Source organism: Onychostoma macrolepis, chromosome 09 (genome assembly GCF_012432095.1).
Source record: "Onychostoma macrolepis isolate SWU-2019 chromosome 09, ASM1243209v1, whole genome shotgun sequence".
Lineage (NCBI taxonomy): Eukaryota > Metazoa > Chordata > Actinopteri > Cypriniformes > Cyprinidae > Onychostoma > Onychostoma macrolepis.
The window spans coordinates 26,065,876-26,091,963 of NC_081163.1; the positions used below are offsets into that span (position 1 = coordinate 26,065,876).

At 35.1% G+C, this 26,088-nt stretch overlaps 1 protein-coding gene across 3 annotated transcripts in view; it reads left to right on the forward strand.

Annotated features, from left to right (window-relative positions):
- map3k20a (mitogen-activated protein kinase kinase kinase 20a) overlaps positions 1 to 26,088 on the forward strand; it is a 40,440-nt gene that overhangs the window by 8,538 nt on the left and 5,814 nt on the right. For 2 of the 3 annotated variants that reach the window (XM_058786834.1, XM_058786833.1), the window contains exons 4-16: positions 1,326 to 1,427; positions 2,490 to 2,555; positions 3,399 to 3,427; positions 3,549 to 3,686; positions 5,540 to 5,626; positions 5,716 to 5,790; positions 9,519 to 9,625; positions 10,750 to 10,885; positions 19,966 to 20,010; positions 20,098 to 20,125; positions 20,812 to 20,945; positions 22,501 to 22,563; positions 22,720 to 22,818. In XM_058786834.1, coding sequence (XP_058642817.1) covers positions 1,326 to 1,427; positions 2,490 to 2,555; positions 3,399 to 3,427; positions 3,549 to 3,686; positions 5,540 to 5,626; positions 5,716 to 5,790; positions 9,519 to 9,625; positions 10,750 to 10,885; positions 19,966 to 20,010; positions 20,098 to 20,125; positions 20,812 to 20,945; positions 22,501 to 22,563; positions 22,720 to 22,818 — 1,109 coding nt within the window. Of the gene's footprint in view, positions 1 to 1,325; positions 1,428 to 2,489; positions 2,556 to 3,398; positions 3,428 to 3,548; positions 3,687 to 5,539; positions 5,627 to 5,715; positions 5,791 to 9,518; positions 9,626 to 10,749; positions 10,886 to 14,121; positions 18,031 to 19,965; positions 20,011 to 20,097; positions 20,126 to 20,811; positions 20,946 to 22,500; positions 22,564 to 22,719; positions 22,819 to 26,088 lie in introns of those variants that run through there. The other variant, XM_058786835.1, reaches the window with a different exon arrangement.

Sequence of the window (26,088 nt, forward strand, 5' to 3'; positions counted from 1 at the left end):
TAATCTGACCATTATATGATGTGTACTCACAGTGACCTAGAGAAAAGCTAAACATACAGTATTCATGAATATTAACAGATGCAGACTACAGTCATATGTTAGCGGTATGCATCTGTATTTGAGTAGTTTGCATTCTTTTGGGAACACTATGTGTATACATACATACCTACGTATATATATATATATATATATATATATATATATTAAATGTGGTAAAAACATATTGTTCATTGTTACTTCATGTTAGTTAATGCATTTACTAATGTTAACAAATGAGACATTATTGTAAAGTGTTACCAAAACCTTTAATGATTTATAAGCATTTTTAATTATTTTTGGTCAATTAAATACAATACAATACAAGGAAATAATAATTTCCTTTATATATATATATATATATATATATATATATATATATATATATATATATATATATAAAGGAAATTATTATTTCTGGAAAAAATAAATCAACAAGATTGTATTTAATTGACCAAAAGTGACATTTATCACACACAAATATTGATAATAATAACAATATTGATAATAATAAGATACAAGTTAATCATTAGATTAGAATTCTTTCTGAAGGACCATGAGACACTGAAGACTGGAGGAAATACTACTAAAAATTCAGCTTTGTATCAGGGTTAAATAAAATTTTAAAATATATTCAAATAAAACATTTTTTTTTTACTTCAATTATAAAAAATAATATATTTTTTTACCAAAATTATTGAAAATATTTATTACTGAGAGAGCTGCACATCAGTTCATTGCAGGAGGAGATAATGATGCCTCTCCTTTGTTGTCAGTAATGTTGAATTTATGATGAAATAACTCTAAAATTAGGTGTGTGTTGAAAGGGGGCCAAAGTCCATAGCTTAGAGAGCTCTGATATGTTTGTTTTACAGCAAACAGTGGTGTCAGAGTTTGAAATTATTTTAATATTTAATATTTTAACCTATGATCTGTTGCCTGATGCCTTTAAACACATACTATGCCATGCAAATGTTGCATTACAGTTGTGTTTCTCCTGTCGTAGATGTGAGTGTTTGTTGGTGTTTGAATATATAACTGATTACATGTAATGTTATGCGCTGTTAGAATTTTCCAGATTATTTTAGATTATGTAATTGAGCTCAGAACAGGATATTGCGATAAACACAAGGACTATGGCACTTGATGACAACTAATACTAGTAGTACACGATGCCCCACAGCAGAAATATGTAAAACTACTGCCCAATACAAGATTTACTAGTTTTCATAGAGGTTTTTTTGCATTTTAATTTACACTCTGTACATTCTGTGTTTGTGTTATGGTAGAGTACGCCAGTGGTGGATCTCTGTTTGACTATCTGTCCAGCGCTGAGAGTGAAGACATCAGTATGAAGCAGATTATGACCTGGGCAATGGACATCGCTAAAGGTGTTATATACACTCTCACACATGTAAATCAAAAAAGAGAGATTGAATGCTCTAAATGCACAGCAAAACACACTTACAGTGGAAGCCTAACAGAAATGGTTACACTGTTTTGAAAATATAATCCTAAGGACTAGGGATGTTCGCCACAACATATCACTAATGTTTAAGCGGAAATTTTGTAATCGACTAGTCAACTATAGCAAGCCTATAAAATAAGCTTAATTGCTATATGCTAGTTTGACATAGCCTACACAAAACGTTTCAGATTTCAAGGTTTTCAGATTTTTTAGTTGACTAGTTGGCAAGTCTTGCATGTCACTAATTAGGACGAGAACATATAAACACATTAGAAGCGTGCCGTTCATACTTAGTGGTGATTTTAGTGGGTTTTTGGTGCTGCTTAGACTGTCAGGCCATCTGGACAACCTCTCTGACCAGCTTAAACTAGTGAAGGCCAGCAGGGCTGTAAACATTATTACAGTTTAACTAACTTTAACTTCCAGCTGTTTCTTTGACCGGACTTGACCTGTAAGAGGAAACAAACTGTTTACATTCATGTTTGTGCCTCTTGAAGAAACACTGAGAATTTGACGCATGAACATTGAACTCTGACATTTGCCTTCACATACTTGCGTGAAATATGTTACCGTGTTTGGGTTACGCACGGTAATATGATGCTGGTGTGATACAATCAGTTGCCAATCTTGTCTGTGCAAAGTTATACCTAATCTGTCAAATCTGCTAGAAATGGACCCGTTTGCTTTCAGTCTGTATTGATAAATCACTGTTTACATGGAGCAAATGACACAAGACAAGAATTGAAAGCATAATGTTTAACCACAAGTTTGGAAAAGGTCATAAGCACACTAATAAAAATAAAAGCTTCACATTTCTGCGTTTAAATGTGGCCTCCATTGTAAGTGCACTACTGTAAGCACATTTACTGTGTGTTTATACTGTATACACTGAGAAACATGGGTAGCACCAGATGTTGTTGTTTTAATAATTACTATTACAAAATCAAACCCTGCTCTATCTCAATTTGTGTGTTTTCTCTCATAGGCATGCATTATCTGCACGCCGAGGCCCCGTTTACTGTCATTCACAGAGACCTCAAGTCCCGAAATGGTTTGTAACATTCAGTGTTAGGGAGTAACTAGTTACTTAATTCAATTACAAAATAAAGGTAACTGTAATCATGTGTAATTAAATTACAGTTACTTATGAAAAAGTTAACAATTACGAAGGGGGTTACATCTGAATATTTCACACTTGTACAGATTTAATTGATTTCTTTCACAAATTGCATTGACTGCTCTAAAATATGAGACACCAATGTGTCGGGAGTTTAGGACACATGCTTATTCGATAACTGATTTATTTCCCGTTTGGCTTTAAGTGTATGCTTTATTTTTAAGATTAACAGTTTTTTTCTAAAGCATTGTTAGATGCAAGTGTTTCCTGTCATAGCTATGCAAAGATTTGATTTCAAAAACAGTATCATAGCTATTAAACTATTTCTTGTTATGATTTTAATCTGTATTTAACCTCAGAGATCTCAATGTAAAAAGAGGTGCTAAAGTCTGTTTTTTGGTGGCTGTGCTTTAAAATTAAATTATTATAATCTTAATTCAAGTGATGAAGTATTTTGAAAGTCTGACAGTAATCAGTGTTGATTAGCACTACTGTAAGGTTAACCCTGCCTGCTTTAAATATTTCAAAATGATTAACAGTTGAAAACATTCATTAGAAATTTAGGAAAGTAATCAAATCAAATGTAATTACCGTAGTTACATTTCTTTAATAGATTGAAATAGTTACACTACTTATTACATTTCGAATAGGGTAACTTGTAATCTGCAACCAATTACATTAGTAACACTCCCAACAACACTAAAGGCTGGATGCGTATTTTTGATGCTAATGTATTTTCTCTGACCTTTCTCTGATCAACTTGTGTTTTCATTCCAGTTGTGTTGACAGCAGATTCAGTACCCAAGGTACATGATGACTGTCTGTTCATACATAAAGATTCAGGCTGTCTGTATTTTATTAGTTAAACATGAAAAATCAACCCTTACTGCAAAATCTGCTGATTAATTGGATTCTCCATGTCCTCAGATCTGTGATTTCGGGGCGTCTAAGTTTCATTCTCACACCACCCACATGTCTCTTGTGGGCACGTTTCCCTGGATGGCCCCTGAAGTCATCCAGAGCCTTCCAGTGTCTGAGACCTGTGACACATACTCGTATGGAGTGGTGAGTGTGTGAATATCATCGACAATGTTTCTGGCTATTTGCACTGAAAAAAGTGAAACGACTGTGTCATTTATTGATTTAAGTCAAAACTCGGTCAAAACTTTTTAAAATAGTAGTAAATAGTTTAAATAGTATTTTCACATGACACCAGACTGTTGATGTGCAGAACACATACTAAATATCTTTTAAAATTTTTATTTTTATTATTGATATTAAAATTATTATTATTATTTTGATAGTCCATTACATAAAATGTGATGCATATAAAAAAAGACATCTCAATAAACCTTAAGGACATTGTCTTTACTTAGTAAGTGATCTAAATTAAACATTAATTAACGTGTTTTTAGTTTTTAGTTTTACATATTATAGCCTTTGTTTTGGTTGTAAAAGTTGTAAAAATCGAAAAATATGAAATTGACCCATATTTTGGCTTATGGCTGTAGAAAATCCAGTATATTGATTAAGTATGATATATGGTCTTTACTATAAATAGTCTTCTTAAGGCCTTTCCACACTGAGCGCGAAAAAGCGAAACGAATATCGGACACAAACGTGCTGGAATAAAACAACAGATTCCTATGGATGTTTCCACATAGGCCGCGAACATTCGCGCTCTGAAAATGCGAATGTTTTTTTTTTTTTCCAACCAGTCCGTCGAATCTTTTCAGTTTCGCGAAGCGAAAACAAGGGCCGTCCAATAAGATTTGAACATTACATCACATGGCCAGAGCAACCTCTGTTACCCAAAAGGTTGACGCAGTGGCGCTAAAAGCTCAGAAGACTATATTGAGCATGAGCGTAAAAACACCGAAGTAGAGGACTTTGATGTCATTGGTGTCTGAACATAGATAATTTTTGACCGTTTTAAAAAATCGAGCGAAACATTTTTCTACACATGACATATAGACATATAAGCAAGTATACATATGATTATAAAGATATATTTTCTGTATGTGTTTTATGCAGCTCTTTAACAATAAAGGATGTTGATGACATACAAAGAGTCTGCCTATTATAATCAAAATCAACTGTAGAGCACAATCGAAAGTTATTACAAGCACTCGATGATGGTTTAAAGTGACTTTTAAAGAAATAGATTAAAGGAACACTCCACTTTTTTTGGAAATAGGCTCATTCTCCAACTCCCCCAGAGTTAATAAGTTGAGTTTTACCGTTTTTGAATCCATTCAGCTGATCTCTGGATCTGGTATAATAATAATTGATAATCAAGGTACTTTGCTGCCGTACCATGGCGCAGTGATATTACGCAGCGCCTGAAAGTAGTCCCCAGCTAGGTACCTAGTTATAATATAGCTGGGGACTACTTTCAGGCGCTACGTAATATCACTGCGCCATGGTACGGCAGCAAAGTACCTTGATTATTACGCTGGAATGAGAGTATAGTTCCTAGCCAAATCGGCCTAGAAAATCGCAACTTTTCATTTTCTCAACTTATTAACTCTGGGGGAGTTGGAGAATGAGCCTATTTCCAAAAAAAGTGGAGTGTTCCTTTAATAATTACATAAATTTTCAAGTGTAGCTTGATGCTAATTGTACCTCTAATTATATTATAGGATATTCTTGTCAGCATTAAAGATATCTGTGTTTCTGGTGTAGAACCAAACTTTATTTATCTGAATTTAATGCTGTATATTGAGCAGCGGATGATGTTAAATCCATATACAAGATACATATCTGAGGAAAAAAAATTTTTTTAGGTCCAAAGTATTATCTTTTGAGTGTGTGGATGCACTGTGTAGTCAGTTGGTTGATGCATTGGGTCTGGCATGCTTTGGCACAGATAGCTCTCTTTATCATATAGCTGTGAATAATACGTAGGTTTCTTTCAGGTCCTGTGGGAGATGTTGACTCGTGAAATTCCCTTCAAAGGTCTGGAGGGGCTGCAGGTGGCCTGGCTGGTGGTGGAGAAGAACGAGGTAAAGGGAGTTTCTATCGGCCGTGTGACTGATTTAGTGTCTGCAGCAGTTTTGACTGTGGTTTATGACGTTTCATGTGTGTTTTGCAGAGGCTGACGATTCCCAGTAGCTGCCCAGCCAGCTTTGCCTGTCTGATGAGAAGCTGCTGGGTGACAGAACCGAAAGTAAGACAACAAATACACTTGTTTACCTTGATGTGTAAATTAGGCCATGGCATAGATTATGACCAGACTAAACCACTGTTACTAAATGTAGTCAATAGAAGCAGCTAAAATCTGCTCGAAAAGTTGCTAAATGTCACTACGATGATGTCATACGCTAATTATATACAGTCGTGTACATTCTGCCTAGTGTCAGTCTTTTTCATTTGTTTGCTTGTCTCCTCTATGTGCTGATGTACTGTATTTGAATACAGCTAAATTCCCAATGAAACTGTTTTCATTTACAGGGGTGCACATAAACATGCATGACCAAAATAAAAAATGTGCTGTGTAAATAAGTAATATATAATAATAAGTAAAAAAAGAATGCACAATCACACTGTTTTAGATTTGCTAACTGTAATACTGTAAAACTTATATTCAAACTGAAAGCATAAATCTAGGCTATATGCTGCCATTTCAAATGTAAAACTGTGACATTTCATTCATTCACTGACTCTTGGCTGCGCTAAAACCGATTAAACATGCTTACTTGCCGGCAACTCGCCAAAATAAAAGCTTGCTGATGTAAGTATTAGCATTGTATTTTTTTAAGTGTACTATACAATAATTGTAATTTTATTTAATACACACTTTTTTTTTCAAATATAATAGTATAATAACACTTTATTTATTATTTTGTTTTATTGTCATATAAAAAAAATAAAAGTGCAATAATACTATTATTACTATTATTAATTACTTTATTTTTTTATAGGTATATTTAATAGGTCACACTATGTGCATGTATCAAACCATATCTCCTGGTGCTCTCATGAGAACCAGACTGAAAAAAAGTTGCAAAAGTAATCTGAAAAGTCACGTAATAAAAGTTGGCAACACTGGACTAAATCAAACCCAAACACTTCCCTTGAAACTATTTTTATTAATTTATTTATTTTTTGGCCATTTTTAACACAAATTTTAATTTGATGCACCCTTTTGGTGTTCCAAACCTGTATGAATTAATTTCTTCTGTGTAACATTAAGATTTAAAAGATATATATATATATATTGTTCATATGGTAGAAGTCGGTGCTTACCAAAACTGATTGGTTACCAACAAAATATTGGTTCAAAATATTTTGAATGTTCCACAGAAGAAAGTCATTCAGGATTTGAACGACACCTGAAGAGATAAGTGAATCAGCTCTTTTTGTAGTCTGTTTATCCTATGAGATCATATTTAGCAAATACAGTATACATTTTATGCAAACATACAATAAACCTACAATAATTACATACATTACAAAGCATTAGCAATATGTTGCAGTATACTAATACAGTAATTATGCAGTGCTTAAGTAGACTGGTATTTACACCACGTTAAAGTGAAATGCATTAATGCATGAATAATAGATAAGCCATGCTGTTTGGTCAGGACATTAATAACCACTGTCTTTATTAATATATGACTGTCTCTTATCCTGACATTTTTAATTCATCCAATCAAAGTTCATTCCAGGGCTTGTTTTTTCCTCTCAGTTTTAGTCTGTCAGGTCACACATCTCCTCTGAACACTCACACTCATTCTAGTGAGCTTCATAAATTCACGTTTCCTGGCGCTGACATCCGCCTGTCACTCACAGAGCGCGGCTGTGCCAGAGAACAGTATCATAACACCCAGCTACACACAGCTGTTTAGAAACAGTATCATATGGACGTTTCTACCGTTCATTAAGTTTATGACAGCTTACGAATGTTTAATTGAAAAAGCTGTTAATGTGTCACAGCCTACTGACTGTATGAACCGCTTAAACCTTACAAGCCCTTGTGAAAAACAATCGCAATTAGTTGAATTGAAAGTGCACTTTGTAATGTACTTCGAACCTTAAAAGTATATTTCAAAAAAGTACTTTCAGATATTATAATATTAATGAAAAAAAGGCCACTTAAGTGTTAAAGATAGATACTTTTATGACTAACACACTTAAGTGCACTTTTGTAAATTTTGCCAATTAACTTTGTAATGTCTCATTAAAAGTGTTGCTTTAAAGTACATTTTAAACCATTGTTTTAATGATCTTTTGTCATGTTTTAAAGAAGTACACTTATCTTATTAACCCTGAGACAATATACAATTTCTCAGGGTTTGAGACAATTTCTAAATTTTGCCATAAGTTAAATATATTAAGTTTCTACAATATATAAATATATTGTAGAAACTTAATTTCTTGTAAAGCTGATTTGCAACGATTTGTATCGTTAATTGTAATTGAATATTACAATATCGTAATTGAATTTTGATGTGTTGACAAACATAATAAAGCAATTGTAAAGCCCTTGATTATAGTTTTAAATGCAATGAGTTATTCAATATTACATTTAATCTATTTTCATCATTACAAATGTGTAATTACAAATATATTTAAATATGTGACATACAAGTTTTAACAGAAATGACATTAAAGCATATTTTAGTTGATCACAAATGCTTGTCAGTACATTCAGCAGTACGTTAACCATATTTGAAAGACAATAGAAGTAATTATGAAATTATACATAAAGATGTACTTTAGTCCTACCCAGATGGGCCAGTAAAGGGTTACTCCACCCCAAAATGAAAATGTTGTCATTAATCCAACCTGATCTCACAGAATTCCGTGTAATGACCACGGACCCTTAACTCCGAATCTGTGGTGGCATCACGGAATCGCCGGAAATTCCGTGATGGGCTCACAGAAGTGATATTAATGTAAGTCAGTGACAGGCATCAGACGTGGTCTCACAGAATTCCGTGCATTAATCACTTACCCCCATGTCGTTCCAAACCCATAAAAGCTTTGTTCGTCTTCGGGAACACAGATATTTTGGATGAAAACCAGGAGGCTTGTGACTGTCCCATTGACTGCCAAGTAAATAACACTGTCAAGGGCCAGAAAAGTATGAAAAGCATCGTCAGAATACTCCATCTGCCATCAGTGGTTCAATCTGAACTTTATAAAGCGACGAGAATACTTTTTGTACGCAAAGAAAATAAAAATAACGACTTTATTCAACAATTTGTGAGAATATCCGCTGGACACAAACTGCGTACACTCTTCTGTGTCAGCCGTGCCACACGGATACGCTGTTTTTGTTCAAATCAAAGCGTATATACACGTAGAAGACGTATCCGTGTGGTGCGGCTGACACAGAAGAACGTACGCAGTTTGCGTCCAGCGGATATTCTCCAAAATACTTACATACTTTTCTGGGCCTTGACAGTGTTATTTACTTGGCAGTAACCTCCCGGTTCTCATCCAAAATATCTTAAATTGTGTTCCGAAGAGGAACGAAGCTTTTACGGGTTTGGAACGACATGGGGGTAAGTGATTAATGACAAAATTTTCATTTTGGAGTGGAGTAACCCTTTAAATCACTCTAAACTTCAGCAAATTATGTTTAATAGAAAATGACATTATAATACATTTTAACTTCATTCCAATTAATATTATTTCCTTAAGAAGAACTCTTTTTAAAAGTATGCTAAAGTCTACTTCTTTTTCATTAGTTTTTTCACTAGGGAGTGTTTTGATGTAGTGTTGTTCATTGATCAAATCAGAATTTGAGTATGGTTTTATTGACCATGTAATATTTCATTTTTGAGCCAGTTTATAAATGTTTATAGTGTTTTAGAAGAGTTCAGCGTGTCAGAAATGCTCTGTTGGAAGTGCTGATGTTTTAATGAAGATGTTGTGATGGTGTTGTAGGACAGGCCGCTATTCAAACACATCTTGTCCACGCTGGAGTCCATGTGGAACGACAGTCACTTACCTGAAGAGTGCAACACTTTCCTGCACAATAAAGCAGAGTGGAGGTACAGTAACTCACCAGTGATTACATGCTGCACAATATCAATATCATATGCCTGCCATGTATTTTTTTGCATTCCTTTGTTGCACAAAAATGCACATTTTTATTTTCAAATGAAGTTTAAATATTGCAAGGTTTAAAGAAAAATGTCAATAATATAATATAATACTGTTCATTTCAATTTAATTTCAAACTACCATGCATGTCCCTTCACACATTTTGTGTACTGGTGATCTAGAAAGGTCTGGGTGTTTGATGCTATATTAAGACTGGACGTGGGCCAGAATACAGGGACAAGAGGTTCCTGTCCCTCCCTACAGCTAAACAGAGAAACAGACTGAGCGATAGAAACAGCGAAAGAAGAAAATAGTTGTGATGGGTCAAAAGGGGGAACTGAGGATGTGGTTGTGAAATTTCAACAGCATTTGTCAGAAAAGAAACAGACAAGGAAATTAATCACACAGGGAAGTTTGGAGTTGAGCAAGCAGGGGGTGGGGCTAAACGAGAGGGGCAGTCCTAATGGAAGGAGTTTGGGGAATTGATTTCCAGTTCCTGTCCTTTTATAAATAACTAGTCTGGAGAGAATGTGCAGCTCCCTCTGCTGGTGAAATACGATATTACAAATGAACAATGACTCAGGCTTGACTGTACACATCTATAATTAAAGAAATGCCGCTGGATGATTCTGCACTAAATGTTGCCGACCAGCTGAGAAAATGTCTTTCCTTTAGGAGTGTTTATGCTGTCTAGAGAATAAAGTCAATATTCAGCCATTATTCTTCCATAACATTTCAGAGCTTTGTAGTGAAATCAGCATACAAAAATAACAATTTCTTCAAAACACCATATAGCCATTTGTTAGAGCACGTGCAAACATATTTTAATACAAAATACATACTTGTGAGTGATGTGTGTCTGAAACACACATATATTATGTACAAACTATTATTTTGGATGCGATTAATTGATTTGACAGCACTAAATTATTTAAATTATCTCCATATCAATTTATGACACTTATGCAGAAAATATTTAGGTATGTTCTCATTGGCAAACAAGCTAATCACTTTTTGGTATGTTTATAAAGGGTGTGATTGTTGATGAATATGATGGGTTTTGTGTGAGCAGGTTTGAGATTGAGGCAACTCTAGAGCGTCTGAAGCGGCTGGAGAGAGATCTGAGCACCAAAGAACAAGAGCTGAAAGAAAGAGAGAGACGGTTAAAGATGTGGGAGAGAAAGCTCATCGAGCAGTCCAACACACCGGTGAGTCTCTGTCTGTCTCTTACTGCAGGTCACGGAGGACTTGACTCATAGCTCTAACTTAAAGTAATTGTTTACTCGAGAGGCAGTCTGAATCACTTCTGTCATGCTTTACTCTCATGTTTTCCCAGACCTTTTATTTCTTTAATAGACCGTAAAAGGAGATGTTTTGAGGAATATTCACACTCTCGTATATATTTTATAAAATAGTCATGCTCTTTTCCATACTATGAAAGCAGCCGACACGGGACTGTCAAGCTCCAAAAAGAACAACAAAAAAAGTGTCATAATCTTTGTGAAAAAGAAGTACACTTTAGCATACATTTTTTAAAACGAACTGAAATAATGCAATTTAAAAGAAAATACGGCTACACTTTATTTTAAGGTGTCCTTGTTACAGTGTAATTATACATTTAAGTACTGAGTAATATTAAGTAAGTACATGTAACATGTGTAACAAGGACACAGTAAAAAAAAAGTGTTACCGAAAATAGGGTTGTAACGATATACCGGTATGACGGTCTATCGCGGTTTGAACGTGCATGATTATCATACCGTAAACAATTGCATATCTACAGTTTAAAAAAAATAAATAATGAAAAAAAATAAATAAATCTCACCCGCGCATATGCAATTTATTTCGGCTGCTTCACTCTGTGGCTGCTTACACGTACCTGCAGCGGAGGAAATGGCAGGGACAGAGATTATATCTCCATCCCCCGCCGAAAAAAAGTTTCAATCTGAAGTATGGGAATACTTCGGATATAAAAAAAAATTAATAAATTAAAAAAACGAACTCGGGGTTGTCCTTGAGGACGGATCCAATTGGCAAAAAATGTGGACGCAAAGTGGCTGCAAAAGCAGGCAATACATCCAACATGTTCGCTCATATTCGCGGACACCATATCTCCATGCAAATAAAGGTATGTCGCATTTATAACAAGTTAAAAGGCCGTATAATTTCCGTGATGCAGAGGGAATCCTGGTGCAGTCGTGAACATTGGATTTACAGTATAACATTAACGAGGTTGTCACGTAAAACATGCAATCTGATGGATGGATAAATCAAAAGATATGAGTGGCGCCGTTTTATCTACTACATACTGAAGTATGCATGCATGACACTAATGGTGTTTTCAGCGTCTACATAAACATGAACATCAGCAGAGCTGCTCTGAGAGAAAACCTAAATAAACATTTCCCAATTTTATTTGAGACAAACCATTGTCAAATACACACTGAAACTCAAAGGTCCGCTACAACCCATCAAAATAAAAGTTCAATTTAACTTGAAGTCATGATAGAAATATATTAGCATTGTACAATGTACTTAAAATTTATAACAACAACAATAATAATATTCTTTATAATAATGAATTTATTTAAACATTATTTTTAAGGAATATCATGTTTGTCCATGTTTTAACTTAGTTGTGCAGCTGTTCGCAGCACTTCTGTTGTGCAGCACTTTGCCAAAAATAAAAGTTGTTAAATTTTAATTTGATAACATTTTAAAACATTAATTAAAATGTTAAAGTGTGATTATAGATATACATAAGGCTTATAGCTTTATTTTTAAAATGTAAAAAAAAAATAATTCACAAGGGAGACTTACTTTCATTAAAATGGTTTTTGTTCACTCAAATAACTTGTTCTTATTCTTTTAAGAGTCATTGTTACTGATAAGAATTATTGTTTAATATATACCGTGAAACCGTGATATTTTCTGAGACGATTATCATACTGTGAAAATCTCATACCGTTACAACCCTAACCGAAAATTGCATGTTAATTGTGATAAAAGGAAAAAATATGGTAACACTTTATTTTAAGGTGTCCTTGTTGCACGTTACTTGTACTTACTATTATAATAACATTAAATTATACATAATTACATGCAGTAACCCTAAACCAAACCCTCATCCTAAACCTAAGCATATAGTAAGTACATGTAGTTAATTAATATTACTCAGTACTTAAATGTATAATTACACTGCAACAAGAACACCTTAAAATAAAGACTATCCAAAATTATTATTTTTAAACTTTATAAAAAATTAAAAATAGCTTAACAAATTGCTGAATTACATAATTAGTTCTATTGTCTTTAAAATATGGTTAAAGTACTGCTGAACGTATTGACAAGCATTTATGGTAAACTAAAATATACTTAAATGTCATTTCTATTGAAACTTGTATGTCATGTATTTAAATACATTTGTATTTAATTACACAGACATACGTAATGATGAAGTTGCAATTCAGTACTTAAAATGCAATTTAGTGTTTAAAATATATTAACTTTAAATGTAATAATGAATAACACTACAGTTAAAAGTATAATCACATACTTTGCTTTAGCATGATAGTCAGCTCATAAAGATAAGTGTATCTCTTTACAGTAAAATATGACAACAGAGTATTAAAACATGATTTAAAATGTACTTTAAAGTAAAACTTAATTTGACATTATTACAAAGTGAATTTAAAAGTGTACTTAAGTGTGTTAAGAAACATGAACGCGAACTCACTTTAAGTACACTTAAGTGTCCCTTTTATTTCATTTTGATTATATGCGAGTACAGTTTTTTTCTAAGTAGACTTTTAAGATTACACTACAAGTACACATTCAAAACAATTAAGCACACTTCTTTTTCACATGAAAAAAGATGTACAGACAAATTGTGTTGTTATGATTGAGTAAGTCATGGCATTTTGAGAGAACTATTCCTTTAAGAGGTCTAAACCTAATAAAAATTAAAACAAGCCACTCACATATGTGACCTGCAGCTTAGCTGAGCATCATGGGATGCAGTGTTTCACTGCAGACTTCAGCCGCAGCAGATCCTTTATATCTATGCATTTGGCAGATGCTTTTATACAAAGCGACTTATATTGCATTGAAGGTAAACATTTTGTCAGATTATCCATTCCACATGCTTGACGTGCAATTGCTGCGCTTTACTGTTTGAGCTACAGGAACGCTATATATATAAACACACATGCCAGCAGAAACATTTTTAGCTTGTTTTATGAGTATTTAGAGCACAATCTTTGATTGGCTGTGTGTCTTCGGCTGTACGATTTTACACTCATCACTGCCTTCTGAATCACTGTTCAAATCTTGTTTATGTTACTGATTTCCTTCGCTTTATTTTTTATTTTTCTGTGTTTGTCCTTTTTACTTTTTTTTCATTTTCATATTCTCTTTCTGTTTCCATCTGTCCTCGTCCTCTCAGTTCTTACTTCCTCTGGCGGCAGCATTAAGCTCAGAGATATTTTTTGACTCAAGTGTGGAGGAGGACTTGAGTTCAGATGGAGAGCTGCGGGCCATCATGTGGGATTTTGATCAGATGTTTCCTCTGGATTTTCCATCAGTTCCTCTGGACCCACTGGCCAATCTCAACTCCTCCAAGACCTGCTCGCTTAGACAGGGACGCAAAATCACCATGCCTTTGAGCTTAGCTGCGTTTGACTCGTCTGATGACAGTAATTAGGACCCCAAGATACTGTATTGGGGTGACTGCTAATTTTACCTACCCCATCCACCTTTTTATTAGAAAGCCTACTGTTTTAAGTTAAGGGAGACACTTACAGTGTGGGGACATATTCCTTATCTGTTGGTTTGACTGGATGAGCTGTATATTTTCCTTTTTCTTATTCTATTTTCAGACAGGAAAATAAAGTAACACTTGGTATTTTAATGTGATGTAATATACTGTAACAAGAATATCTGTGGCAAGAGTTCTTCTTACTCCACTGCATCTTTTCCCTCTGATTATTTTCATTTTTTTCCTCTGTAGCGGTATGAAAAAAGACAATATATACTGCAATTTGTGGTCTGCTCTCTTGATTTACAGAGTTGGCCAAAATTGTTAGAACACCTGACAGATATTTTTTTGCCTCCAAAACATGATTTCATTTCATAATGTTCATGAAACATGCAGATGGTTGCTCTGAGCACTTTAGCTTGTGTCTGTATATTTCCTGAGAACTTCAACTCTATTGTTATCCCATGCCTTCTGCAACTCAAGCCAAAGACTTTCCTTTGAATGTACAATAGATCTAACTTGCCTCAAATTTGCTTGATGGGGTTGAGGTCCGATCTTTGATGGGGCTAGTCCATCATTTTCAGTGTTCCAACAGATTCCTTCCGTCGCAGGTAGTTCCAGCAGTAGTTCGTTTTATGGATATTGTAATGGACAACTGAAACCTCTTAAATATGACAAGTGTTCTAACAATTTTGGCCACCACTGTAGTTTGCAATATAAACTGTGAATAATGAACTGGAATCTCTTTATTTTTCTCCCCAAATCCTCACTTCTCTTTCCAGGATTGTTGAGACATGGTAGCCCTAGTAAAAAAAAAAAAAAGTAATATATTTTAAAATACTCATATTTAATACTAAGTATAGTTAAAATCTGTTAACATATTTACTGACATATCGCTTGAGACTTACTGATATAAAAATTATAATTAAACTTTATTTGGAGTACTACATGTGCACAATGCATATTTCTTAATATTAAGCCTAAAATGTGTTTTAATGTCACTGTTGATGAGGACTGTATGATCTTTGAATAATATCAGTCTTTAAATGCAAGATATTTAAAGTGTATCTGAAGTATACTTGCAATAGTTCCACTTTAGCACAATCAAATATACTTCAGTATATATTTATTTCAGCACTACTTCCACACAATCAAAGTGCATTAAGTGCAAAATTAGTTCTTCAAATTCAGCAGAATTTAAGTATACCAGTTTAGTATACTAAGAGTACAACTGCAGGGTATTTTTATTAAGTACATAAATATGTAAATGTATTTGCAGTAAACTTAGCATGGAAATACATTTTAGTGTATTTATTTTTCACTAGGGGATGCTTTATAATGTAATTGTCTTTTAATTTCTGTTCCCTATTAGCAGTGTTTCCTGAAATGTTTCTAAAATAGTTAAATACAATATTTATCATGTCAAAATGAAGGAAATTTCTTTGAACCTGTATCACTCAATGTTCCAGCTATTGAACATTTTTGATTTTGGCAACTTATGTTACGTCATACAGACATATATTACTACAGTGTTACTTGACACATTTGTAATATTGCTGCAGAATAATCAAATGTTATGGGTTATTCATGGCATGTTAAAAGTCACTTGTTCATTCTTTTACAGTTTTACATTTACTTTTACTGTTGGAAGGTTTAAGGATGAGTAGATTAATGTGACCTTATTGCGCCCAGTTTTTAAAATGTTTATTACTCTGTTCATTTTTCTGGATGTTACTCCCATAATTTGCGCAAAGCATCATGGGGCATAGAAAAAGAGTGGATAGTGTGGTTCAAATTAATTTCTGAAATTATTTGAGAATGTGTAATTATGCTCTTAAATAAAGTTCTTGCTCTTTATTAAGCACTTATGTTGAAAATATTTTAATTTAAAAATATACACTAACATTCAACATTTTGGACACATCTACAGTTTCTTTTGCTATAAGTGAATTCATCAAAACAAACTGATGTAACAAATTGAATTACAAATACTTATAAACAGTATATTCAGGTCAATTGCTCACTCTCTTCTATTTGATATCCATTTCAACAAATTTATTCCATCATATAAAACAACATTTTAGTTTTTGTAAAGAAAGTCATAATTTACTTTTGTCTACAAAACTAATTTGACCATTTAAGCAAAGGTATTTAAAGTTATCAGTCCGAACACTGGTAGTGAAACTTGTTGTCTTATCAAAACGAACTGGTTTTACTCAAGCTTGTTTTTAAGGTGAGTGTTTTTTGTGCTTTTTAAATCCTTTCTGTTCTATTGGGAACAGTATTTGTTTGCTGGATAAAATATGCAGTTTTTTAGAATAGTTTTAAGTGGAAGTAAGTGGTCTGTCGTGTGCTGTGGAGGTTAGAGCAGTCACTTTCCTTGATTTCCTGTAAAGGCTGTATTAGGTGAGGCCGCTTGACGCCCACCGGGTCCTTATAGATGTTATTTATGGCAAATGAAGTGGATGTATAGCCACATGCTGAGGAGAGCGAGAGAGAACAGCATGTCAGCGTGGCGAGGACAGCGCACACTTACGAACAACTGACATTTCACTGACATTAAGATTGGCCAATTTGAGCAGTGTGAAGACTGTGAGGAACTCGCACGCCATCAAGAAAGAGAGAGAGAGAGAGAGAATGAAAAACATGAGCAAGAAAGGATTTCAATATTTCTTCCAGCAGAACTGAAATGCATTACATCTGTTCATCTGATCAGACTTTCCTCTTTACTGTTCACTCGATATATCACTGAATCCAGTTAAAGACTGGTACTCCCTTGTGAAAAAGGAGAGTTATTAAAGTATTTTTTTTTTAAACTGTACTTAGTACAATGCTATTAATGAAATAAAAGGCCACTTACGTATTTAATCAGAGTGCACCTTCATGACTGTTTCTAAACACACTTTTAATACGTGCACTTATTTTGATGTTGACATGTAAATCGCTTAACTGTAGCATGTTGCTTGATATTACATTTAATGTATTGGAAATACATTAAAACACAGCTTTGTCATTACAATGTATAACTTCAAATATATTTATATACATGACATACAAGTTTCAAGAGAAATTACTGTATAAAACTATATTTAGTTTATCACAAATGCTTGCCAGTACATTCAGCAGTACTTTAACCATATTTCAATGACAACAGGATTATGAAATGACATGTAAAGATGTACTTAAGTCCTACTTAAGTGGGTCAAAATCACTCGGAAGTTCAGCTAACTATATTGAATATAAATTTAAATGTTAATACATATACATTTAATTGGAATTATCAATGTCCAAAAATATAACATTCAGTTTGCACATACGTATAATCTTGTAAAGTATATTATTTAATAAGTACTGTTTGTTATTTACATTTACATTTATGCATTTAGCAGACGCTTTTATCCAAAGCGACTTACAGTGCATTCAGGCTATACATTTTTATTTATTTTTTTATCGGTATGTGTGTTCCCTGGGAATTGAACCCACGACCTTTTGTGCTGCTAACGCAATGCTCTACCACTGAGTTGGTTCTTAAAATGTATATAAAAGCCACAATTCAGTCGTTATATCTGTCATCTTATATATATATATATATATATATATATATATGATTTTTTTTTCTTTTCACTGAGCTCATCACAATGCACAGTAGCTCACAGCAGGAAGGAAACACAGGGAGGAAAATATATATTTCAATACATTCTCTCGCAGTTATATCGTCGGGTAATTATGCTGTATATAAAATGCAGGCATCAGGGAGCCGCTATTAATATGCGGGCACTGAAACTGCCTTCAAATGCACGATCGCTTTTTACTTTCACTTTCGCTTTTGAGATTTGCAATTGCTCAAACTCTGTTTATACTATGGAGCGGCAGTACTTACCACAAATTTTACAAGATCAGATGCAGTACTTACCACAAATTTTACAAGATCAGATGCTTGTCAGTGGTGCTCAGGATCTGTAAATCATTCACCATCATCCTCAGTCATCTCTCCTTACTCTGTTTATGTGGTAAGTGAAATCTTATGTACTGTAATGTAACAGGCTACCGCTAGCAAGCAGCTAACCATGTCCCTTTAGTGGCTCGCGTTATTTTATTAGAACGCGTTATTTGCTTTCCGTGTCTTTCTGAATAAAGACACCAACCCATCCCTGCACTTCACATCCTCTGCACAGCCTGGAACATAACATTTATTTAGATGATCTGCCAATACCTGCAAAACTTCTGATGGTTCGGCTGGCCTAGAACATGGGCGGGTATATGCAAATGTTGGGGGCGTAACTATTAGTGAATAGTCTCACAGTCTGTGTTATGTTCTGATTCACCTATTTTTCAGTGGTCTTTTTTATTCACGAGATTTACATAAGAAGGAGGAAACTATGGTGTTTGAGGCTCACTGTATGTTATTTTCATGTACAAAACTGTTATTATTCAACTATGCCAAGGTAAATACAGTTTTCCATTCTATGGCACCTTTAAAATATTGATATTATTCCCCTCACTCCTCATTGTTCACTGGTATGTCAGATATGCTGTTTTTATATTTATCCCTGCAAAAATGCCTTTTCTCTATGAGAAATCTCTCTCATATCAATGATGTAAGTGAGACTGTAATATCTTTCTGTTCTGATGTCTAAAGATGCAGAAGTCTTGTGCTGAAATCACTGAAAGAACTGTGACTGTTTTTAACATGTGATACAATGATTAATATTGACTGAGATATATTGTGCAATCTGTCTGTCTGTCCATCTGATGGATTATGCTCTTATAATTTTGAAGAGAAATTGACATTTTATGGAATAATTCATTACTTTAAACACATGGATACAATTTCACATCGTTTTAATAATTGTTTATATAATCAAAAACAAAATGCTAGCTTTTATTTTAGCAAAAGCTTCAATATTTGCTAATAATGTTGGAAACAGTCTGAGAACATGTCAAAAATAGCATCCTCACAGCATCTAACAAAAGTTATAGTTAACATAATTTTGGTAACACTTTATTTCAAGCCTTTATGTATAAGGCAATATAAAGATATTGTACATTGTAATGCATTTGTTAAACCAAAATTAAAATGCATATAATTATAATATTTTAAGGTTTGATTGTCACGTGTTTTAATGCATTATGCTTTCTAATGGTGTAACAGTGAATAGATAAGTATTATATTGCATTATAACTGTGTTACAGTTATTCATGAGATCACACAATGCATTATAAGGTGCATAAAATGTATAATTAATGCATTAAAAGTACTTTTATAATGCATAATTTTTACACATATGTAAATAAGGGATTTTACCAATTTTATTTTATTTTTTCTTCTTCGTTACAATTGAGCATCATATACTGTATTATGACAGAATCAAAAATTGATGAATTGAGTGTGGGTATCCAATCGTTCTTGTTGATAATACTGATGAATCTGCACTTATCTGTACTGATATTAACATTGGCTGAATGTTTTGGTGATGACAGTTGGCTGTGTGCACATGTGAGTCTTTCTGTTCTTCTGTCTGTGTTTGACAGCTTCTCCCAAACCTGGCCATCCACTCCTGGACAGAAGAACATGTGGTGGGTAGAATATTTCTCAACAGAGATGATCTGATCAGACTTCACCTTTCAATTTTTGTCCTTTTTTAACATATTTTGTCTTTACAGCATTTCTGGATGGAGCAGATTTTTCAAGGTGAGATTCTTAATCATAGTTATATTTATACAAAATTGAAATTTGGGGCCAGCGAGATTCTTTTTTTATTCCACAAGACCACATTAAATTGATCATAAGTGACAGTAAAGACGTTCACAGTGTTACAAAAGATTTCTATTCGAAATAAACGCTGGGTTTTTTTACCTTTTACTTATCAAAGAATCCTGGAAATATTAATCAGCGAATCCTGTTTTCAACATAATTAGAAGAAATGTTTCTTTAGCAGCAAATTAAGATATCAGAATGATTTCTGAAGGATCATGCAATGAAGACTGGAGTAATGATGCTGAAAATTTAGCTTTGTATCACAGGAATAAATTATATTTTTAAATAGAAAACAATTATTTTAAATAGTAATAATATTTCACAACATTACTGTTTTTACTGTATTTTTTTTTTTTTTTTTGCTAAATGCAGCCTTGGTGAGCATGAGACTCGTTTCAAAACATTAAAAAAATCTTTCTGACACTAAACATTCAAACAGTAGTATATATTCAAATACAAATCTAGAATGGTTTCTTTGATGGTTAGCTTTTTCGGTAAAGGGTTAGAAGATAGAAAATATCATTAGGTCAGTATAAAAACAATACAAACTGATACAGTTAACTGAAAGAGTCCCTGTTATAACAGAAACATAAGCATGTGTGTTTGTGTGTGCTGTGTAGGTGATGGAGAGCTGCAGCAGTATGCCGAAATCTTCAAGCAGAATCACATCACAGGACAGAGGCTGCTGCTGCTGTCCGAGACGGACATGAGAGATCTGGGTGTGACGTCTAAAGGACACATCATACATCTCAAGGTACCAGGCTGCTTCCTCCAGGACACACTGGTGCTAGTGCACTAAACAGCTCATTGGCACACATTTAAATGTACTGGCACACTGAAGAGTGATATTTTAAATTGTTATTTTTAAATAATTATGATACTTTTGTTATTTATTGTGCCATTGATGATTATTTCGAACATTATACAGTGGTGGCCGCCTGACAGGGTTTTTTTTTTGTCTCCAAAACATGATTTCATTTCATAATGTTCATGAAACATGCAGATGGTTGCTCTGAACTGTTTTTATCCACTTTTAACTTTAATATTTGGTATGTCCACTTTTTGCAGCAATTACAGCAGCACATCTCTCTGGCATAGTGTCAATATATTTCCACTATTAATATTATTGTTAGCCCATGCCTTCTGCAACTCAAGCCAAAGGCTTTCCTTTGAATGTACAATAGATCTTGCTTTATGGGGTTGAGGTCCAGGCTTTGAGGGGGTCAGTCTATCATTTTCAATGTTCCAGCAGATTCCTTCCGTTGCAGGTAGTTCCGCCAATACTTTTATGGATATTGTAATGGCCAATTCCAACAAAAACAACTTAAACCTCTTAAATATGCCAAGTGTTCTAATAATTTTGGCCACCACTGTATTGTCACTGAAAACATGAAGTTCTTGAACACTCTGAAGTTCGAGTTAATAGGAAAGAATCTTAGCAGGTTTCTACATGTTTGTAGATTTTCCAAATGCCAGAAATGTGTATTTTGAATGGCACATGCTTCTCAGATTCAAAGTGCACAGTTAAATCCATCAATGCAACAGAGTTTCAAAATACATTCATAGCTCTCACATTCATAGCCAGCTAATCCACAGGACAGCAAAACCATGAATGAGATCTCCTTATTAGCTCATTTACTTCTGCTAGACAGCAATGAGATTGAATGGAGAGAACACAGAGACTTTTGAGGTCTCCAGCATCAGATTGTCCTCCTAAGAAACCCAGACCTAAACATCTGGCATATATATATCCTCTAGTTTCTCAACAAAGCTCAAACTGTGCTCAGAAAGGTCAAGATCACAATATGAACTCATATGAAGATGCCACATTCATTTTGGAGCTTGATAATATATTTAAACAATTGATTGATCTGCGTCTTGGAATTTTTTTTATCTCCACTAAGGAATTCTAGAAATATCCATGACAGCGTTTGTATTTAAATGAAACTCCATTATGTCATATTGCTCAGCTTTGAAAGAGCAACCTCTGAGAAATAATTTTTCTTCCTCTGGGATACGCTGGAAACTGACATCACGTCTGATCGTGTAGGGCATGCGTCTGCGTGCTCCATAGAGAGCCTGATTTGTTGAATTAATTACTCTAGATGTATATGACATATGCCAGAGCACGAATTATATGTTCATAAGTGATACACAATGGTGTTAATTGTTGTTTTGCTGCTTAAAGTCCATTAACAGGTAATAATTACATTACATTCACACACAGCTGGTCATTGGCTGATTGTCAGTGCACTGCATAAATCCCTCTTGTGATGTTTTAAACATTATGTCAAATCTTTCTTTTTCAGACCGAAATTGAGAAACTTACCCATGACTACCTGAACCTCTTCCACTTTCCGCCGTTGATCAAGGCATGTGGTCTTTGTGGTTTCATCGCTTTCTAGATCTTCTTTTATATCAGAGTTGACATGAATTTGCATTTGAATAATCTCTACGTTGCTTTAGCTGAATTCTTCCTCATCTGTCAAGGTCACAGCTAATGTATTTACCTGTACATTCTCTCTCAGGATGGTTTGGCCACGGAGGAAGCAGAGGAGGATTGGAGGAAGACTGTGAATCTGGAGTTGGTGTTTGGATATCACTGGAAAGCAGGCACAGGCCAAACGGTAAACCACACCACTGCGTATCATGTGTATGATAGTTACTGATTAATCTATTAAACAAAACTGAATCCATGCGATCTTTGGTTTTGGCATCATTTTATTCTGTTGCTCACAAGATGCTGGTATGCTGTTATGTTGTTAGTGTTTTGAGTGGTTGCCAGGGTTTTGTGGGCGGTTACCAATGACGTAATACTTAGTTTTGGTCATATCTATTAATTTATTCAAAAATACATCATGCTGTTTAATTTCAGCATTACATTTTATTGTGATATTTTTGGAGCTTAAAATCAAACATGTTAGGGTGATAAAGCTGCCCTGATATCATAATGAAGAAAATAGCTTATTAAGAAAACCTTATTAAATACTAAGACATACAAAACAATATAGAAAATAAGTAATGCTTTATATTTTAATTTAATTTATTTTATAACTTATACTTATCAAAACTTATTAACTGCTTATTAATATTTAAAAAACTACAAAATTTCAAAAGTCAAATCATAGTCATGCGGTCGAACTAACATGCAGAGGTATGCAGGGAAGAAATATGATATCATAGAGAGGACCCTCATGTAGACCCTCATAACTGTATGTCAAGGTCAGTAAGTCTCTTAAAACACTGAATAACATTTTATGACATGTCAACATCAGTTCAGGTTGTAAAATGTCATGTGGTGCAACTCCCCAAAAACTTTGACGTTCTGAATTAAACAATAATTTGATATTTGATATAAAATAAATGAATACATTTTGGAAATTAATGACTGAGATGTGGACAATCACATGCATTCAAGAAAATTGATGTTTACACCACATTTTAAATTGGAAATAGCACCAAGATGATTACATTTCCAAGAAATAGAAGATTTTCCCTTGTCATTGACTCATGTCCGATCACTTAAAAAAGTAATTGCATTTTTTTGTGGTTCTTTTTAATGTACGTAAACTCTAAGTTTTCTTTGTTATTTGCCATCATCATTTTTGCATCTAGGTCTGTGTATTATCTGCCACGTTAACAGGGGGCTTTTGTTTGAGACGTGATAACTGAGATGTTTTGTCACAATTGCAGTGCTCCTCGATTTGAAGTTGTCTTCCTCAAGTAAAAGATGCCTGTTATCGGCCTCCTCCGAAGACTGACCGCCGTCTCGCTAAACGCATTTTCGGTTCCCAAGCCTCTTGTTTTTGTTCCTCTTTTTCATTCACTTAAAAAGGGCCGCGAAAGATAAATAATTTTTCATCCAAGACGATGTGTAGCATCCACCCCCTCTTGCCGGCGAGCCTTTGTTTGGGCCCCTGACACAGGAGAGCGACTGCGTCTTCACTTGCCGTTTGAATTTAATCAAAAATTTAGCCAGAAGTCATTTTCTTTTTAAAAGGCAAATGTTATTTAATCTTTCAGCTGTTCATTGTCCCATCATAAATAGTCCCCTTTCAACGCGTGCGGCGGGGCTGAAGCGGGGCCGCTAATTGCCTCCTATTTCTCCTGACATGTGGTGGTTTGGTTGGGAGGAAGCTCAGCGGGAAGAAGGAAACAGGAGTCTGAGAAAATGAGAGCTAATTATTTTCCCCTGCCTGGTGTCAGCCTCCGTGTCAGCCTTGTTTTTACAAACTGCAAGGTTTTTTGCACTAAATAAAACAAACCCGCTCTGCTCGAGGTTTTTTTTTCTGCCGTTTTCGCTCGCTCGCTCTGCATCTCCCTCTCTCTCTCTCTCTCTCTTTCCTGGCGGTGTCGTGGTACCAGCTGCACTTCTCAAAGCCTAAATGAGACCCTGCGATTGTGCTTTGCCCATCTGACAGCACAGAGTGTTTCTGTTAATGAGGATATCAGGGCTTAGTCGCCGGAAAGGTGCTGAATTATGTATGAGGTGTCATTAGACGCTTACCACGCTGGCCGTCATTACCGCACATTGTTTCTGCCACTGCTATTAGGAAGGGCTAACGTTTGGCAAACGCTTGGTCAGCGCTCGGCCGACGTGTTACTGGACGCCTTTAAGCCCCGTCCAAAACAAACAGGCGCACGTTCACGATTGCCTTTTCTCGCTCCCTCACCTCTCGCACGAGGAAGAGGGCTCGTTCTCTGTCGAGATGTTGTGTAAGTGTGAACGGCCACGTGCTTTAAGCAGTAAACTTTGACCTCGGCACCGGGATGGCAGATTGGACGGATCATTACCGCTCTGCCCAGCACGCGTGGCTCAGCCGTTTCTTGCATGGCCTCTCGGTAAGGGGCCTCATCTCCATTGCTAATGTGAATGAGAATGGATGTTAAGGTCTCCCACTCTTGTTATGCCTGAGAAACGAACACGGTCGCTTCTCTGCACTCTGATCTCTTAGCTTCAGTCTTCACATCATTCTGTCTCAGAAACACGTGTGTGTGAATGAACATTGACATTCAAACATTCATTCTCAAGCTTGGCTTCCTCCAGGATATGTTTGCGTTTACACGCCACACCTCAATGCCGCATGGCTTTACAACAGAGCAAAGTTCAACATTATCTGTAACACTGGAAAAGCTAGTGTTAAATGTGTCAATTTTTAAGCTTTCTTCTGTTGTCCTATTGTACGAAAGCAACGAAAAGTGGGCCGCGGTGTATCATATCGCCTGATTCTGCTCCAAAAGTTTGAACACTCCACAAATACTACAGCCAGTGGCCAACTAGCACGTAACTATCCACACCAGCAGGTGGCAGTAGTCTGCATCTGTCAATCAAAATTGGAAACCAGAACTAGCGGTGTGTTCCAAACAGGATATATCGCCCTCCGAAGGGCACAACAGAGTGAAAACAATCATGGGTGCTCAAAACTGGCCACTTGAAAGGGCCCTTCGGAAGGACTTCGGGCCGCCATGATCTTTTGCGCTGATTCTTTCCATGATGACGGCACCTCTGGCACCAGATGATGACGCAGAAGGGCACTTCAAGAAACAGTTGTTTGGTCCTCCACACCCTTCAACCCTTCAAAGCTTCAAAGCTCTCACTCCAGAGGGTAAACCCTTTGAAGGGATTAGGGCATAGGGATGAACCCTTCTGAATGGAACGCAGGGTAGGACTGCGGATATTCAAGCTGTAAACAAAGAAGTGCTTGTTTACCATTTTCAAACCAATCTCTCGCACCACAGACAATGGCCCTGTCCCAAATGGAGCACTTCATGTGTACTTGCGGTCTTACAGACGTACAATGGCCGCCGTGTGCACGTGTCAGTCAAGTTCATGAGACCGTAGGGTGTCCCATTCGTCATTTTAGCATTCAGAAGGGTGCTAGCGAGGGCCCTCTTTG